General features: G+C 53.2%; 1 protein-coding gene across 1 annotated transcript; it reads right to left on the bottom strand.

Moving 5' to 3' along the window:
- Nucleotides 1–12,553: 12,553 nt before the first annotated feature.
- On the bottom strand, nucleotides 12,554–17,683 carry LOC309683142 (tektin-3-like; the record flags this gene model as incomplete). The annotated part of the gene is made up of 7 exons (XM_082497344.1): nucleotides 12,554–12,770; nucleotides 13,877–14,031; nucleotides 14,859–15,081; nucleotides 15,570–15,713; nucleotides 15,963–16,033; nucleotides 16,495–16,578; nucleotides 17,126–17,683. The coding sequence occupies 7 exons, from the start codon at nucleotides 17,681–17,683 to the stop codon at nucleotides 12,554–12,556; spliced, it is 1,452 nt and encodes a 483-aa protein (XP_082353470.1).
- Between the last annotated feature and the right edge of the window lie 453 nt (nucleotides 17,684–18,136).

Below are 18,136 nucleotides of genomic sequence, written 5' to 3'. Positions count from 1 at the left end.
CCTCCCGGCTCTGGCCGAGGAGCAGAGGTCAATTTAGTTCTGGGGACGGAGTGAAGCAGGAAGCACCTCAAGTGCTCCGCAATGTCGAAGGGTACCAAGGGCTGAGCTCTCTCCTGCTGCAGCGTGATGGGCACAGACTTCCTCCGGGTGAAGGGCAGCAGCATCCTCAATTCTGCAGACGTGCCGCTTGCAGGAGGACAAAAGGCCCTCCCTGCCTTTCTTTCCAAAACTTACCTGAGCGGTGATGTCCTCCTTTATTGACAGATGGGGTAAGCAGCGGTGCTTGCTTGGGATCATCCTACAAGAATCAGAGAGCGGTTAGAGAGCAGCCTCACAGCAGAAAGGGCCACTGGCAAGCTGCCACGCGACACCAGCAGCCTGAGAGCATTAGCGGTGAGACCCTCTGCCTTCCGGGGCTCAACCCACTCACCACACATCCTGCACAGCCATGGGTGGGGGAAAGGCCATTCTCACCTCTGCCTGGACCTCTAGCAGCTTCTCCAGGCTCCTGGGATTGAATGTCCTCCACTGGGCAAGAAGGAGTGGAAGAAGGTGAGCAGCGATGCCTCTGCTGCTCGGCTGGAGGAGCGGTTGTTAGGGACAGAAACACTCACAGCGTGGCAGTGGCTCAGCTGCTTTTCCAGGTGCTTGATGGATGGGAGGCAGCTCACCCGTGCTCTCTTGTCTCCTTCTGGTGTCCTGTGCACCAGGAAGGGACAGGGAGGGAGCTGGGTCAAGCCCAAGCTGCCTCTTCTCCCTTTCTCTTGGCATTGCAGCTTCTTCTGCCCTTCCCTTCTGGGCACCAAAAGGTGACCAGGGGATTCAGGATGTAGAAATGCCCCTATTCCTCCGTGCCAGCGTGCTGCCTGCTCCCTGCTCAGGCTCTGCTCGGAGGGCAGAGGCCATTCACAGGATGCCATGGGCCCAGTTGGGAACCTCTCCTGCCCAGTCATGGGACGTGGCACCATGACTCACCTGAAAGTGGCAACACAGGAGCTGCTGGGCCAGGAGAGGATGATGGAGGTCCCATCCTCATCACTTCCTTCCTTTTCTGCTCTTGCTGCCTCCTTGTCAGCACTCAGCACCCACAGCTGGTCCAGGGCCAGGCAGAGCCGTGGGCGCAGGGTGGTGCCACATCTGAAGAGCGGAGAGGCAGGCAGGGAGCTGGAGGTGGAGCCTGCCGGAGCCCTGTCCCCCGCCTGCCGTTGGGGCAGACATGGGTGCATCCAGCAGCAAGGTGCCCCCGGGGGCTGAGGCTGGTGCCAGGGTGTCCCTGCCCCGCTGCCAGGGACAGGGCTGGGGGAAAGGCGGCTGGGCTTGCAGGCACTTACTGCAACTTGGCAATGAGCAGCTTCTGCTGGAGGAGGCAAAGGCACCTCTGGCTTCTCTTGCAGCCCTGGCTCAACCACTCATCCACGCTCAGCACCGCCGTGCCCTTTCTGAGCGTTTCCTGGGCTGGGGAGGCATCCTCAGGGCTTCCAATGAGCCTCTTGGCCCTGGGCCCACTCAATGTAGGCACTGTTGCCACTCACTGTGGGCACTCGCCTCCCTTGGCCGCCTCCTCCTCTCGCAAGCAGGCTTGGCGTGAGTGTGTCCGGCTGCTGAGCGAGCTGTGGGCCAGCCACAGGGCTGCCTGCTTGCCTAACGGCCAGCCGGTGATGTCACCAACGGACGTTGCTGTGGCTGGGAGGGGGGCCCCTGAGGCCCTGAAGGCCCCATTGCGGGCGGCCCTTTTGCTTCCAGAGAGAAAGGCTGCCCCTGGAGCAGTGGGTCTGCCCTCCATGTCCCCTGGTGTGCCCTGGGCTCCAGCCCCCTCCTTGTGCCAGGCCTCAACAGGACAGCGGCCACAGTGTCAGAGGGCCTGGCCTGGTGCATGCTGCTGCGCAGGGGCGACAGGAGGAGTCCATTGTAGGGCCACCGAGGTCCTTGGGGCCTGGAGGAGGGGTGTTCAGTCTGCGGACGGGAAGGCCCATGGCGGGTTGCTGTCCCCGGCCGGTTCTTGCCTCAGCTACCCAATGGGTGGTTGAAGATGACGCCAGACCCACCCTGGTGTTGCACAGAGAAGATCTGCTGCTTGGTGGGGACTCTCTGTGCCTTCAGAGTTGAGGGAAGAGAACTCAAGCACAGAGCTCATTACCTCAGTGATGTCATGTCATGTTCTTCATCAGCTGAATCAGTGCTTTATGGTTTAAAGAGAGACCTGGTGACATCCAATAAATTTAAAAAAAACCCAAAAACTAAAACAACAACAAACCTGTGACCGTTCCAATATTTCCGTTTCATTTTGATAAGATTTAACTTTGTACTTTCTAGTTGTGGTGTGAGCAATTCTCTGTGTCGTTGCTTTCTTATGCAGAGCCTTAGTGCTTAGGTAGGTGTGTGACTTATTGAACCAGTACCAGAAAAATGATTCCTTAGAAACACCTTATATGCAGCCTGTTTTTCTGCATTGTTCAGGAGAGGCAGCTTCATGATGGAGTGTGGTGAACTGCTTGAGAATTCTTCATTGGAGTGCCTGCCTTTAGAGCAGCAGCTCTCTTAAATGACGGAGCTGTGCGGACCCTTCTGAGGCCACAAACAAGTGCAGGCTCAAGCGATGGAAATGCTGTATCTACGTAGTTCTTAGTATTCCACGCTTCGGTCTTGGAAGGCTGAGACACCTGGAAGAGCAGGTGCTCTTTCCTATAAAATACCCCCAAACCCCTCACCTACTAACAGCCTTTTTCTTTATGAACTTGATTGATGATGTACTGTGATCTTGGGTTGATTCCCCTATGTGGAATGACTAAAACATGCGGCTTGTATTTGAAGGGCTGGAATCTGAGCACAATTTGCTGCAAGTCTGAAGTGCCCCTGAGCAAAGGGAGCCACAGAAGTCAGGGCTGCAGCACAGGAGGGAATCCACGGAGCATCAGTGGGTGGGTGGCAGCAAAATTTTTACTGGTGTGCTGAACCCCCACCCAGAGATTTGCGAGCTACAGCTGGCTTGTGGACTGGATGGTCTGGCACTACTTGACTGCCGGTTAAGATAGCAGACCCTCTAAGCAGTTGTCGACCTCTGAGTAGGCAGGTGGGTAACATGCCAGCAAGAGTGTTTGGGGGAGAAGAGAGCTGCTGCATGCACGCCTCTGGGATTCGGCTGCCCGTGGCAGGAGATGCGTGAAGTTGGGTGTGTGTGCTGTCACGGGCAGATGCTCAAGGGCAGCTAAGAGCGAGCTGGAGCGCTCTGCTTTCACCCGGGAGAGAAAGGCTGCTGCTGAAAGCACAGGCTGGCAGGATCCTGACGGAGCCAAGGAGCAGAAAGGAAGGATTTAAACAATGGGGGAGTGCTCCTTTCAGCAGGGATGGCTATACCTTGGCATCTGGTGGGCTTGGTTTCATTCCTCTTTCCTCCATTGTCTCTCTCCTCCTTCTTTCCTCTCTGTTGTTGCAGCTCCTGGAAGTAGAGGGAAAAGACAGCTGTTGAGGATTGCCTTGGAGCCTTATCTCAGGAAAGCCTGAGCATCAGCTTTGCAGGTTTCCAAGCTGCTAGCCGTGCTTCCTTCCCATGAGCCCAGGACACAAGCCTTGGGGAGCCGCGGCTTTGCTTCCAGTATTTCTTTGTTCCCTGAGCACGCGTTTGCAAATTCTGTAACCTTTTGCCCTTGTCCCTCCGCAGGTTAAGGTGCAACAGGCTGACTTTTGATCTGCCCATCTTAATCTCTCTCCTTCTCAGCAGCATTCCTGATAGTCTTATTTCCACAGTTTGTGCCAGTCTGGAGGAGAAACGTTTCCTTTTTGAGCTCAGGCACATGATCTGAGGACGCTCACCATTTCTGACTGTGCCTAATGATTTAGGTTCTTCCTGGAGACACCAAGAGGATTGCTGTGTTTGTCGCTCTGTGTGTCTTCATTGCTACTCGTACTCACAAAACAACTGGACCAAATTTGGGATCTGATGACTCAGGTTTCGACTTGCAGCTTCTTCTGCTTCTTCGGACCCTTGTTGCATAGGAGTTCCTGTGCTTTTGCCTTCTATTTGGTGCACACAAGCAGCGTATTGGCTTTGTGATCTGGGCATTATTGAGCATTTATTGTTCCATGTGGGCAAGCGTGACTCCCAGGGCCGTGAACACTTGGAAAACATGCTATGCAGTATTACCTGCAGGGTGTGGCAGACTGACCCAAATGATTCATGGTTTTGTTAATCCTTATACCTAGGAAAACAAATGTATGCAAAAGAAGGCCAGCAACACCAGAGTGTGAGGGATGGCCTTAAACGTGTGTTTTCCCATGAGATGTGACTTCTGTGTAGGCACCTAGTTCCAGGTACTGCAAATTTGTGTAGAATTTCTTGGGAAATGGCTGAGCTGCTGCATCTGCTCTTGAAGTGTCAGCTGGGAGAAAAGGCTGATACTCTTGAGGAACACCGAGTAATATCAGGTTGAGACCAATGAGTTTCCATTTGTGTGGGAAAAATAATACTTTGCATTGATTGAGCAGTTAGAAAGCTGCTAAGAAAGGACAATCTCCAGAGTGTTTTGAAAAATCATCACTTAGAATGCAGCTTAATGAAAATTGTCATGGGAGACCTGGGCTTAGGCCCACAAAAGTATGTAGGTATTGAAGAAGGCTGGTGCAAGAAGCGTTCCTTGCTGGTGGGTTGCCGTTAGCCTTGCGTCTGTGGAGGTGGTCGGCATGCGTTCACACAGCAACGCAAGCCAGAGCAGCTTCTCGACTGCTCTAATTCTCCCCTGGGTTGCCTCCAGCGCTGGGGGTGGGACAGGAGAGCTGTGGGCACTCCGCACTTCCCAAGGACTTCAGAGAGGCCTGCGGAAGAAAGGGCTCTGCCAGAGCAGAAAGGCAAATGTATGGCAATACTCGATAGCTTTCTTCTGTAGGAAGAAAGGAGGCAGTGGCAAATCCCGTTGCTCCAGTTACCACCCTTTCAACAGAGACCCTGAGGAGGACTGAAGTGTGCTGCTCTGTGCCAGTGAGGATTTGCCTGCAGTTTTGGATATTCTGCTTTTACAGGCAGTATGTGCCTCGTACGTTTATTGTTACAGATTAGAGTTCTGCTGCGACTCTGGTGTTACTGGAGAGGGGGGATGTGGCACTGAAACACTTAGTGGTGCTCCTGGGCCCTGTTTTGAACTAGTTCCTAAAAAACGTGTTTTTCTTACCTCTGCTGGAGTTTGTCATGTTGAGTTCACTACTGAAATCCCACTTCAACATCCCTTTCAATGTCACAGGTAGAAGAGCCCAAGCAGTTCTCGCTGGTCCCTCCGGCAGTTGACTTCAGAAACAGGTCCTGTGTTTTGGTGAAAGAAAGTGTTGCTTGAGGAGGTGCGTGCGCTGTGTTGGTGTGAGTTGGGGTGGGGAAGACGGGAAGCAAAGTAGAGATTGAGCTGGGCTTTCTTAGGAGAAGGAGAAATGCCTTCAGCTCTGTGTTGGGTGCTAAACTCTTAAAGAAGATGCTGATGTAGATTTGAAAAATCTTGAAAGGCTGTCCATTAGGAGTGGCCTAGAGAGGAATGGTATTTTGTAAATGACTCTGGAAAGAAGCCGGAGGAATAAGAACAGTGTCATGGTTTTGCTGCATTTTGATAGAGATTTACTTTAGTTCTGCCCTTAGTTGCTTATAATCAAAAATGCCGTTCTGACTGAAAGCACAGCGGCATGATAAGGTGCTGAGAAGTCTCTGGCTAATTCTGCAGGTGGGTCGCTGGTAGCCTTCCTTCAAAGGAGGTGTGGGAGAAATGTCTGTCTGTGGGGTCGGTGCGCTTTTGGGGAGGGGAGAAGATACCTCTGCCTGTGCAAGAGCACCGTCCCTGGCAAAGAGGTGCAGGGAGAGTGCCTGACCACCGCTCCTGCTGTGGACTGTAGCGTCTCCTTGTCTTTGTACCTACGCTGTGTGTCATTTTTCAGATTGAGAAATAAAACTCTCAAGTTCTGAGAGCTTTTTTCTCTGCCTGCATGACAAAGTCGTGTTTCAGCTTGAAACTCATCTGGTCTGTGTCTGCTCTGCCTGAAAAGACACCTGAAAGGAGTCTGCAGAGTTGGTGTGCCCATGGGGGAGATACCCAGCTGGCCCTTTGTGTGGGGTGGATGGTGGCGGATGCCCAGAGCAGTGGGCAGCAGCAATTCCTGCTGTTGGTACTTAACCGGGAACCGCTTTGGTAAAGGGGTGGAGATGGTGCTTTCTGTGGCATCTCTGGGGTCTCAGTCTTGCGGCGACACCTTTGACGTTGGAGGGGTGGACTGCTATAAGCTAAGTAAGCAACCTCTGACAAGACTGCAGGGGTAGTCCTTGTGTGGCAAAAAGCCTGGCAGTGTTTTCATGGAGCTCTGCCCACTTGCTTCTGTGGTCTACGTTATCAGTGCTACCCGCAGTGCTGTTTCCCTCCCCCATGAAAACGGGCGTTCTGCAGGACAGGATGTTTTACCTGCTGCGGTGTGTGATGCCTGGCCCTGGAAAGATGAGGCCAGATAGAATTTCCCCGGAACAAAACTGGACTGGGTCTGCAAAACTTGCTCTGTGTCAATAAAAACTGAGAGGACTAAATAGCTGGTAAGGTTTGATTATGAGCTGTAGCACAGAGTTGATACTGGAGGTATGATTCTCTATGGCTGTTGTGGTTTGGGCCGGATTGGCCACTGGGTGGCAGGACAGATGCTCTCGTCAACGTGTCTTCAAAGAGAGGCAGGAGAGAGAAAGAGAGACTCAGGATTTCAGAAGGAACTGAACTACTTGACTAAAACGTTAAGAATAAAATAAAAAGGAAATAATGAAATATATACAAAACTGTATTGAGCTCCCAGAATGGTTTTATGTGTAATAGTGGAAGTAGAGATGTGTGATTTTGTTGCTGTTGGTTTTTTTATCCTTGAGGACAGGCATAACAGTGGGAAATACTCAAAGTAAGGTGAAGAAAACTGAGCAGTTTCCACTAAACTAAAAATTGCAAGATCAGCAGAAGAGAGAGGAAATATTTCTTCTATAGCATAATTGTTATGGGTCTTTCTTAGCAGCCCTAGATTACAGTCCTTTTATTCAGCAGCAGAACCTGCACCTGTGTCATACATCTGGTACGTGTCCTGAGGATGGCAACTAAGTATAAGCACAGCAGAATTGTACCCCATGTCGGGGTCATGCTGACTGAGCTGAGGCAGTCTTCCAGAACATATAAGTGAATTTGGGGACGTCCCTGCGTGTTGGAACTTCACAGTATTAATGATTCGATCAATAGAGTTTGAGGAACGTCAGCAAGTTTGTACTACTTTCTCTTCTTTATTGACTTTATAGAACAGCACTGAAGTTATTCATATAGATTCTTTAGGCAATTCAAATACTTTAACTGAATGACAGAAAGGCTGAGGTTGGAAGGGACCTCTGGAAGTCATCTCGCGATAGCTGCCTGCTGCAGCAGAGACAGCCAGCGCCGCTCAGCCAGGGTCTGGTTCCATCTTCTCTGCAGCCTCCCATCAGGCTTTTTATGCATTGATCAATTCCCCTGCGAGCCTTCTCTTCACCAGGCTAAACGGTGCCAGCTCGCTCAGCCTTTCCTCAGAGGAGAGATGCTGCAGTGCCTTTATCATCTTCACACTCCTTTGCCAGACTCTCTCTCCAGTCCAGCCCAGGACACCATCAGTGCTCCTGGTGGCAAGGGCACACTGTTGGCTCATGATCAGCTGGGTGGCCACCAGGACCTGCAGGGCTTTTTACGCCAAGCTGCTTTCCAGCCGAGCAGCGCGCCAAATGTGCTGGTTCCTGGGGTTGTCCCTCGCCAGGTTCTGGACTTCACTTCTTTCTCCTGTTGAACTTCTTGTGGCTCCTGCCTTGGCAGGGTGTGAGCATGGGGTGATGCAGAGGGCAGAGCCAAGTGGTGCAGACTCTGAGCAGGAGGAAGGATTTGGGTGCCAGTGTTGCAGGGCATGACGGGGCAGTAGAGGCTGGTAGGAGAGCAGATCCCCGGGAGGTGGGGGCAGATGATGTGGTGAGGAGGAGACCAGGCATGGGACGATTAGCAGTGGGGCATGGTCCAGCCCTGGAGTCCCCCTTCTGACTGAACCGTTGGCCGGCATGTGTCCCAGCTGCTGGCCTGGCCCTGGTTTTGGCAGCTCCTGGGGCCTTGTTCTAGTTGTGCCGGCGGGGTGGCCTCTTGGGTGGCTGAGGTGAATGTTGGGAGCTGCTGGCCCTCCTCTTCGGGCCTCGCCGTGGCCCCCCACGGGAGAGGTCCCTGCTGCGGCTGGGAGTAGAGGGACCTGCGGCAACCTCCCCTGGATCCTCATACAGCTCCTCCTGTTCCCCGTTGGTTGGAACAGGGGCATCGGGGGAGCTGCCGGGAGCCCCATGAAGAGCAGCGGTGGAGGTGTTGGGTCGCTCCTCTTCATCGTCTGCAGCAGGGCTGCGGGAGGTGGCTTGGCCAGGGCCAGGAGACCCCCTTCTGGAGGCAGCAGGAGGAGGGACAGCCACGGGGCTGCCCTCCCGCTCCTCGGCAGCATGGCTGTCCTCGAGGCCCAGCAGACGGTGGGCCTCCGCGCTGCAGCGTTGCACGGCGACGTTGATAAGCTGCTGTACAAATGTCGCCGCGCGATCCTGGAGGCTGACCTGCAGCAGCCGGACCAGGACCTCTTCGTCCAGACCAAAGAAGCCCAGGACGGCCAGGATGAGGTCCTCCATCACAACGGCTGCTGAAGGCTCCTCGGCAAAGATCAGCCCCAGCTGCTGTTGGAGCCAGGGCAGAAAGCGTTGGAGGAGAGCCGGGTGGTCGTCAAAGAGGAACGCCCAGGTATGGGGCTGGAGGCCGCCCACCAGAGCCCTGGGCACCGACTCCACTGCCAGCGGCTGAGGTGTTACAGAGCGGCGAGGGGGGCTGTGGGTGTCTGGGGGCCTGGGCGCTCCTCCGGCCTGCCGGGTGCCAACTGGTGCGGGGGCTGAGGCAGATGACGCGATGGGAACCTCTTCGAAGTCATTGTCTGCCCTCACCGAGTGCACGATGGATCGCACTCTCCTCTTGCAGAGAGGGCACTCGGGCTTGCTGTTAGCCCAGCGCAGGATGCACTGGTAACAGAATTGGTGGAGGCATGGCATGGCATAGGCGGCATCGTCCCAGCTGTCCAGGCACACTGGGCAGCGGTTGTCCAGGTCCATTGCCATGCTCTCCACTCGCTGCATCGTGCTAGGGGCAGCTGGGGGTGACCAAGTGCTCCCTCCCTGTGGCACTGCAGCAGCCGGTGTCAGGCTGGAAAAGGAAGAGAGGCCACGGTCACTGGCTGGCCTGAGGAGGGCTGGAAGAAATGCCCAGGTCCCTCAAGAAAGAAACCCTCCCAGCTCCCCAGGGTGCGGTGTCCCCACACAGCTCACCTCTGCTGCTGCGAGCGTGCCTCCTGACTGCCCCGGCTGCCTGAAGCTGACAGGGCCAGGGAAAATCCTTTGCGGGCTCTGGGGCACAGATGGAGAGCTGCCGCGAGCAACTAACTCCCCAGTCAGGACACTAGCGCCAAGGCTTGGCTCAACACTCCAGCCTCGCCAACTGCTCAGCTGGAATGCGGGTATGAACCAGCTGGATGGGACTCGGCGCCCGGATTTAAGCAGCGAGGGGCACGTGTTCACAATCCGTCGCTTGGTGACATCAGAGCCCATCCCTCGGTGACAACAGAACCCATCACTTGGAACGTCTTGCCAGCACTGCCTGGTGGCATCTCCTGAAAGTGGAGAGGTTCAGGCTGGAGAGCAGGAATCCAGAAGAAAATCCTTGTGAGACTCATAAAGCAGTGGAGTGGGTTGCCAGAGAGGCTGTGGGATCCCTGAGCCTGGAGGTCAATCCGTCCAGACCTGCGATGCCACACTCCAGAGCATCCAGGTCTATATTCCTTGTTGACCCTTCCCTGAGCCGTCTCCGAGTTGCACAAGAGGCCTCTTCCAGTAGGGGCACTTGAGTGGTTTGGTTGTTGGTATAACCCAGTGTGAAGGGGCAGATGTGAGCGTTGTTCACCCAGGCAGGGACCATCCGGGAGATATGCAGAGGCCTCCCAAAGCTGTGTCTCTTGTCCTCTGTCTCGGCTCGGGGAATTGTGTCCAGGCTGGGTGGAAATACACATTTAGCTGCTGGGAGGATAGGACAGCATGCACATGAAGGGGTGAAATCACTTTTATCTTGAAATAAAAATCTTCCTCCCCTCCGTGCTTTGAACTTTGCCACATTCTTGAGATTTGTTCCTACAGTTTGCACCAGAGGTTTTGGGCTCTATTGAATTTTATGGGAGCTGTGATAAAAATTTTGATTCTTTTCAAAACCATCATCATCCTTGCATGGCTGTTCATAGTGGATGCAATCTCACCTAACAGTATTATTGCAACTTCCTGCCTCGTCATGAACTAAACCCTCTTTCAGTGGAAAGACGCGTGCCTCTGTGCGTCAAGTCAAAATCTGTTAAAACCAATGTCTGAAGTCACTGGAACTGTATCAAAGAAGTGCTATTTCTGCCCATTGATTAGGAGGGGAAGCAGATCATGAACTCAGAGGTCAGGGTTTGCAGTGCACCCGCCTCAACAAAGCTTCAGATCACCTTCACTGTTTTGTGTAATTGCTCTTCCAAAGAGAAACAATCGTCTGCTAATACCAAATCAGCATTGATACTAGCCCAGGTGGCCTCAGCTGTCCCGACTTGGCCTGGTCCTTTCCAAACCTTTACATAATCACGGGGTGTATTTTAGACTAAACTAATGTAAATATGTTGATAGCAACACACAATGAGCAGTGCCTCTTCAGCTGTTTCCAGTAGCTACTGTGTGCCCAGGAGAAGAGCAGAGGAGCTGAGGACAAGAGCTCGGCTTTCAAAACCTGACAAGATAGCTGCCTTAAAGACTGTGCTTAATGAATAAAAACTCTGACTGTGTTTTTCGTGAACTCAGTGAGCAGCTGCGAAACTGAGAGCTTAAGGGAGATAGGGCCACCAGGCCTGAGTGCTCTGCACTTTGAATTGCAGTCATTTTGCATGAGGTTATGCAAAGAGAATAATATGCTCTCTCCTGCGATGAAAAACTGTTATAGTGTGTCCTGCTTTGAGCGACACAGGACTAACTTCTCTTCTAATAGTTGGGAAGCCTGCACTTTTAGAAGACTCCAGTGTCTGAACTTGTGAAAATATGTACTTTATAGCTGGCTATGGTGTGTGGGTTTCAAGGGCTCAGAGATTTTGAGCTTGCCAGGCGCAGGGATGAGGAGGAGTGAGACGTGAGCACTTGACCCAAGCTGGCCAGCAAGATTATTTCATAACATACAAGATTATTTTCATACCATGAACATGAATGACATAAATTGGTCCAAACCTTTATTCTTCCGATGGGATGTCTGCTTCCTCCCTGGGCCCCAGCTTAAGGTCATCACTAGGAAACTTCCAAGCCTGGTACGGCCCTCGGACTATTACCCATTATTACTCTTCCGTGTGTGTGGTGGTGAAGCTGCAACATGTCCTCCAATGGCGATCAAAAGAGACTTCAGGGCCTTGGGACGGTTGGTAAGGGGATGTGGGGCACAGGTTATTTTTTCCTCTTTCCTTCCAGTTACAGGCAGCGACATTGGAAGAAACATACAGACAGGCCCAGTCTATTAATAGGTGGATCCGTGGCTGGTGTGACCAACAGAATTTTGTTTTTTTTGATAAGGGGATGGCCTACACAGCACCAGGCTTGCCGGCGTCAGATGGGATTCACTTGTCTCAAAGGGGGAAGAAGGTCTTTGCTCACCAGCTATCAGGGCTCCCTGACAGCGCTTAAAACGAGGCTTGAAGGGAGAGGGGGACAATATCAGGCTTGCCCGTGACAAGCTGTGAGATGACACGCCAAGGTTAGAGGGACAGGGTGCTAGCGAGGGCCCACAGGCTGTTGCTCTGAGATGTGCTGGCTACGCTGCAGGACACCTGAAGTCTTCCAGCGATGAGGCAAGAAGGAAACACCAGTGAAATACCTCCAAGGAATGAAAGGGTGATATCACCTAAGAAGGTGATATTTGAAAAGTCATGGCAGTCAGGGGAAGTCCCCAGTGACTGGAAGAAGGGAAATGTGGCACCCATTTTTGAAAAAGGGGGAAAGGGGGAGCCTGGGAAGTCCCCAGCTGTCAGCCTCACCTCTGTGCCTGGGAAGATCCTGGAACGGACTCTCCTTGAAGCTATGCTAAGGCCCGTGGAGGACAGGGAGGTGATTCGAGACAGCCGGCATGGCTTCACCCTGTGCTTTTCCCACATCAGACAGACTCAAAAGGAGGCAGACACGACAGTTTTTCTCCTAAAATCACCGACTGAGAGGGTAGGACTGAATCCCCGTGGGTGGATTTACTCTTAGTCGCTTACAAAGTATTTTCAGTGACTTTCTGGCACACCGTGAAAGTACAGTGGAAAGAGAAAAACCAAAGGCAAAAAAAATACCGGTAGACCGTATAACACACAAAAAGATCATTTAATTTCTACTCATGGCTTTCAGCAGGAAGTGAAACTCTAATCAAGTATTTCCAAAGCATCTTAGCCAAACTGGGAATCCCTCCCACAACAGATTCAGTGAGTTCAGCTGAGCCTAAATGGAACCCAGCAGCCGCACCGTGCTGGGAAAGGTCTTGCGCATGCCCATGCACTTCTCCTCATCAATGAAGAGTGTGTTGGCTTTGACGGCCAGGTCATGCTGCAAGACCGACTTGGTATGAACCAGCATTTGCAGGGTGTCCTCGGTGTCTCTCAGGCGCTGCTGGAGGCTCTGGACCGTCTCGTTGATTTTGTGGACCTCGTTGACAAGGCTGGAAAACAGCAAGAAACCCTGGTTAACAGTGCCATCGTGGGGGTGGTTTCTAGCGTGGCATTGCTGAAGGGCCCCTTGGTCACAGGATTTCCCCCTTCAGCGTGCTCAGACTAACTCAGACCCCCCGTTTCTGGCAGACGCATGGGAAAGCTGAGGGCAGAGCTCCTCCAGACCTCAGCGGGGAGGCATGGTTAAGTCTGCTCAAAGGCTTTGGCAATGCGCAGCCGCCTCTCCCAGAGCAGCTCGGGCCAGCAAGAAGAGGGATGAGCAGGTGTGGTTTCCTGTTCCTGCTTGGTTTGGGGGGTTTGTTGGCTCCCCCTCCTGGATTTCCCTGTGCAGGCATCCTCCCCATGCCCACAGATGCACACAAAGAAAACAGGACATCTGGGAGAGGCTAAAAGTGAATGTGAAACAAGGGGAGGATGGAAAAAACCCTTGTTGTACGAGATGCTGCAAAGGCTGTGGGGCTGGGTTTCAATTGCTCTGAAAAGGCTTCAGCTGGAGTCTTGCCCAACGGGCTCCCAGGAGGGGTGAACTTTGGGGTGCCTCAGAGGGGGTGCTGCTGGGCGCTCAGGCCAGCCTACTCCTCCACAGCTCCTCGGCGTGCAATCCCAAACAGACCACTGTGTCCTTGAAAGGATTTCCAGTGTCCTCGGAGAAGGTGAGGACAGCCCTTTCTGCTTCTCCATAGGGGGCACCCTTCCTTGCAGTTCCCCAAAAGGAAGGGCCTAAGGGATCTCAGCAGGATCCTGTTGGAGAGTAAAGGGCTCGTCCTTCAAAACTGAGCACATCCAACTGCCGGGAAGCAGGCTGGAGAGAAGATGGGGCTTACCCAAGCGGGAAGAATCCATCCCCTCATGGGGTGCCATCAGGCTATACCCGGCCATGGTGTACAGCCTCCTTTGTGGGCGCAGAGCTCTCCCAGCACCCAAAGGCTGCAATACCTGCTCATTGCTTTTGATTATAGCAGTGCACTTATGGAAGGACTGTTGAAAAAAAAGCCCATGCTTAATTTTTCATGCAGTGCTACTCCCGGGTGCTACCCTCGGGTGCTACCAGCCGTAACTCCTCAAGGAGCCCACCAGACCCACACTCCTGCCTTACCGGAGCTGGGCAGTGTCCCGGCACAGCTCCACGTTTGGTCTGCGTGTGCGCTCGTCCAGCCGGCTCTGAGCCACTTTTAAGGAAGGCCCTTGGTCCCTAATGGCCTTTTGGATGGCTTCTAAGGTCTTCTCCACCTGGAAGATTTCCTGCAGCGTCTGGCGTAAAAAAGAAACCCATGCACAAATTAAAAAGTATCTTCTCAAGTGACTACATAATTACCCTTTCCTCTTGTCCATCTGCAGAACAATACAAGTTCAATAAGCAGACCCTGGGCTCAGACCCCTGTCATTCTGCTACACATCAAGGCGCAGAGCCAAGAGTAATTTTTCTTCAGGGAAAAACCTCTCTTGGCTCTTGCTGTCACATCAGAGGAGGTTTTGGAGCACTGATGGACCTATTGAATTCCCAGCTTCCCAAAATTACCGCTTGCTGGAACTAATCATCCATCAACAGTAACTCAGAGAGGGAAGGTTCTTCATGGATCCTCACTGAAAGACGTGGCATCAGCTCGCAGTGCTGCAAGCCCCGTCTTCCCTCAGTTACTCAATACAGTGTCAGGCACGTTTCAGGAAGCTTTCTATGAGACCCACAGCTCTGAGGCAGGTGTCCATCACTGATTTCCACTGACTCTGCTCGGCAAAGCAAACACACGCATGCCCATGCAGCAGCCCCAGAGCACGGAGAGTGAAAGCACGTCCTTGGAGGAGAAGCAAGCCTGCAACCCCCCCAGCAGGCAGCCCAGCAGAGGCCCAGCAAGGCCGTTCTGGAGGGCAGCCAGCGCTTCTGAAGGAACTACCAGGAGATGCAACCAGCATTGGCATTTTCTGCTGGCAATCCCTGTGCTTCCAGGCTGCCAGTGAGGACGCCCTAGCAAAAACAGATCCCTTGAGATGAAATTACGGTGCCAACTCCTAAGGGTCCCACCTCAGGGGTGTCACTAGGAAGTGACAGTGACACACCGAAAGGGAGGGGTTCCGACTACCTTGGCCAGGTGGGTCCGGATCTTGCTCTTGGCATCGGCTGTCTCGCTGATGCGTTTGGTGAAGGCGATGTTCACCCTGTTGAACTGGCTCCGCATCTCGTTTGCCGCCACCACCAGCAGGTTCTCGATGTTGTCCCGCAGCTTGGAGGAGGCCGCCCGTTGGCTCTGTGAGCGGAGGATGTTGTCGTCTGTGATCTTGGCCCAAGAGTCCGGCACCGAGATCCTTCAGGAGGTGAGGGGGAAGAAGAAGCCCCGGTAAGCCCGTAGTGCTGAAGCTGGACGTGGGCAGGCATGAAGCCTGCCTGGGAGCAGCACTGATTAAATATATCTGAAATCTCCGTCTTTAATTTGAGCATAGGTTGTGGTTTAACTCTGGCCAGCAGCTAGGACCACACAGCCACTCTCAATGGAGGGGAAAGAGAAAGACCAGGACTCACGGGTGGAGATAGAGACAGTTTAATAGAACAACAACAGATAATAGGAATGAGAAGAAGAGTACGAGTAAGGGTAAGTATAAAGGTAAGGTTAACAATAACAATAACAGTAAGAATAACAATAAGCAGAGAGAAACGGTCCCACTCAGGCAGCTGTCTCCAGGCGGGATGGACGTGCCTTGACAGTGGGCTGGGGACAAGCAGCTCCCTGCCAGGGAGAGGCACCGTGCATCCCGGGCACAGCTTGCTGCTGGCGTGCCGCCCAGCGTGCACTCACGTGGCATCGACCCGCTCCACCGCTGGGTAGTAGCTGATGCCGTGGGAGGTGCTCCTCAGGTGGTGACACTTGTCATCGATGCGGTGGGCCGCCTGCTTGTGGGCCAGGTCCCTCTCCAGCTCGTGCTGGGCCGCCCTGTTGGACCTTCAACATGCAAACAACAGCCATCGCTGGGGATGTTCAGGTGGAAGGGCTTCCTCCCCGCTCCAGTTCCCCGCAGCTCCCTCCCACGCAGCTCTGTCCTCCCATGAGCATCACTGCCCACTTCCCGGGGAGCCCGCCTGGCTTTTCCATCTGCAGGGTGTGGGGAGAGGTCGGGGTCTGCTGGGGGTCCACATCACAACTGCAAATGCACATCAGCCCTAGGGCATGACATAAGGAGCTCCTCCTTACGTGAGCTGGGCTTTGGCTTCATCCAGGTACCGCTGCATCTTCTCCTGGCACGACCTGATGACATTGACTTCCTGGGTAAAGGACACATGGCCCCATCATCAGTGTCTGTACTCAGTTGTCCTGATGCCACTCGTCCCCTCAGACCTCCCCAACCAAGCACACAGCAAGAACTTGCCTGCTTGTCTTTCTGCCCAGAGTAAACAGGCAGGGAGTGGAGAAAGTGCCCCCAAACTGCGTGCATGTCTTTAGTGCACTACTCCCTGAAGAGGGACACAGAACCCCCACACGCTACACAAACACGCAGCTGCTCTTCAGCTATTCCATCCTCTGTACGGCCAAGTCATACCCACATGGCGTGGGCATGCTGCTGCCTGGGGGAACACCATCCCCTGGCCCAGCAGGTTTTGGGGGGTTGAAGAGCTGAGCACCTCCCCAGCAGTAAGGAGCCAGGTAGGGAAGAAGGCTGCAAAGCCTCTGTAGGGCAGTTTAGGTAAAACTGGCTTTAACACATGATCTGGGTGGCCCAACTTACCGTGAAGAGCTCTTTCTCCACATCATCATGGACGAGGTCAATGCCCATCCTCTTCTCCCGCTGAAGCAAGCACTGCTGAGCGACCTGTTGGGGACATGCCATCACTGTTGGGTGCAGGGGCAGGATTCTCTATAGAGAGAGTCCCCATCTCAAGAAATGCAAGAAAAGAAATTCTAGGCGGGCACAGAGGGGACACCAGGGGAACAAAGTGCCCAGGGCGGCTGCTTCAGCTGACCACAAGCAACCGAACTGCACCATACGCATCAAATCAACATGAGGGAGCACACATGTCCCGGCTGCAACCAGAGCTGTGGCACAGGCACCTGTGTCAGCCTTGATGCTGACCTCCCCAGGGTGTTGTAGGAAGACATGGGCTTCTGTCTCCCAGTCCAGGAATTTGGATGTTCCGCCTACACAAATATTTGGTTAAGCAAATGGAGTTGTGATGAGCTCATAACGGGCTGATAGGGGATGCAGCAGATGGGAAGACATTGCAAACTTAACTTATGGTCTCTTCATAAAAACTCTCTAGGTCTTGCGGAGCTGCAGTGGAACTTAGTTAGACATTTGAATGGCTGCAGTTGTTCCAGCAGTAGGCTACAGCTTGCAGCCCACTGGACAGAGTGCTTACCTGGAGAGGGGCCTCCGTCTCAGCCAAGGCTCTCTCCAGTCTCTTCTTCATGTCTGTGAGCGTGTTGGTCTCCCCGATCATCTCATCCAGCTCACGGCAGAGCTCCCCTTTCCAAAACTCAATAGCATTCACACGTCCTCCCAGGCTTTTGGTGCTTTCTGCTTGTGTTTTCTTTGTCTGCTGGTATTTATCCCCAATCATGCGGGTGGTATCAACTCTCAGAGCCTCCGCATTGTGCCGGGAAGTCTCTGACTCTTTGTACTTGGTCAGGTTGGACCTGTACCAGTCATCAGGGGTGTAGCGGGTGAAGAGGGTTGTTCTGTTGGAAATGTAAGGGAGCTTCTCGCTGGTGGTCATCCCCTGGGAAGTTTTGGAAAAGGGAGCCAAAGCTGGTTTGATGGCATCTCTTTTAGAGTAGGTGCTGGGCATCCAGGGGAGGCTGGAGCTCTGAGGCAACGGGTAGTACGGGAAACGGTCTTTATAGCTGGCAGTCATGGTGTTGATGGCAGGCAGAACCTTGGCACGTCTTGCCGTTAAGGGAAAGCCGACAGCCTCCATTCCTGACCACTGCTCTTCAAGTACTTGTCCTGCACAGAGGAGGAGATAGAAGACAACTTCCCTCAGTCAGCTCCTGCACTTGCCTTCCTTCTTACAGCAACACATGCAGCTTCTAACACAAACACCAATGCACACAGCACCCACAGGTCACCTGTACAGGCCTAAAACTCTTGAAAGCAAATGCCTTCTCACAGCACCCCAAGCATTTGTATCTGGAAAGGGATTTGAATTTGTTTAGTATCTAGCCTCAAGTATTGAAATGCGGAGAAAAGCAAAGCGTGGCTGCTCAGGAGAATGACAGATATTAGCCTTCATTCTCCTCAAATCTGTCAATCCCGTGAAAGTGTAGCTGGTGATTGTCTTGTGTTCATTGGCTTCTTTTGGTTGGCGTATGTGCTGATCTTCTAGTACTCCAGATGTCCTTTTCTCTTTCAAAGTGCCCTTTCCAGCCCC

The sequence above is a fragment of the Vanellus vanellus genome (assembly GCF_965231255.1).
Source record: "Vanellus vanellus genome assembly, chromosome: Z".
Lineage (NCBI taxonomy): Eukaryota > Metazoa > Chordata > Aves > Charadriiformes > Charadriidae > Vanellus > Vanellus vanellus.
The sequence above is the reverse complement of the archived record's forward strand: the minus strand, read 5'-3'. Positions and strand labels throughout refer to the sequence as shown.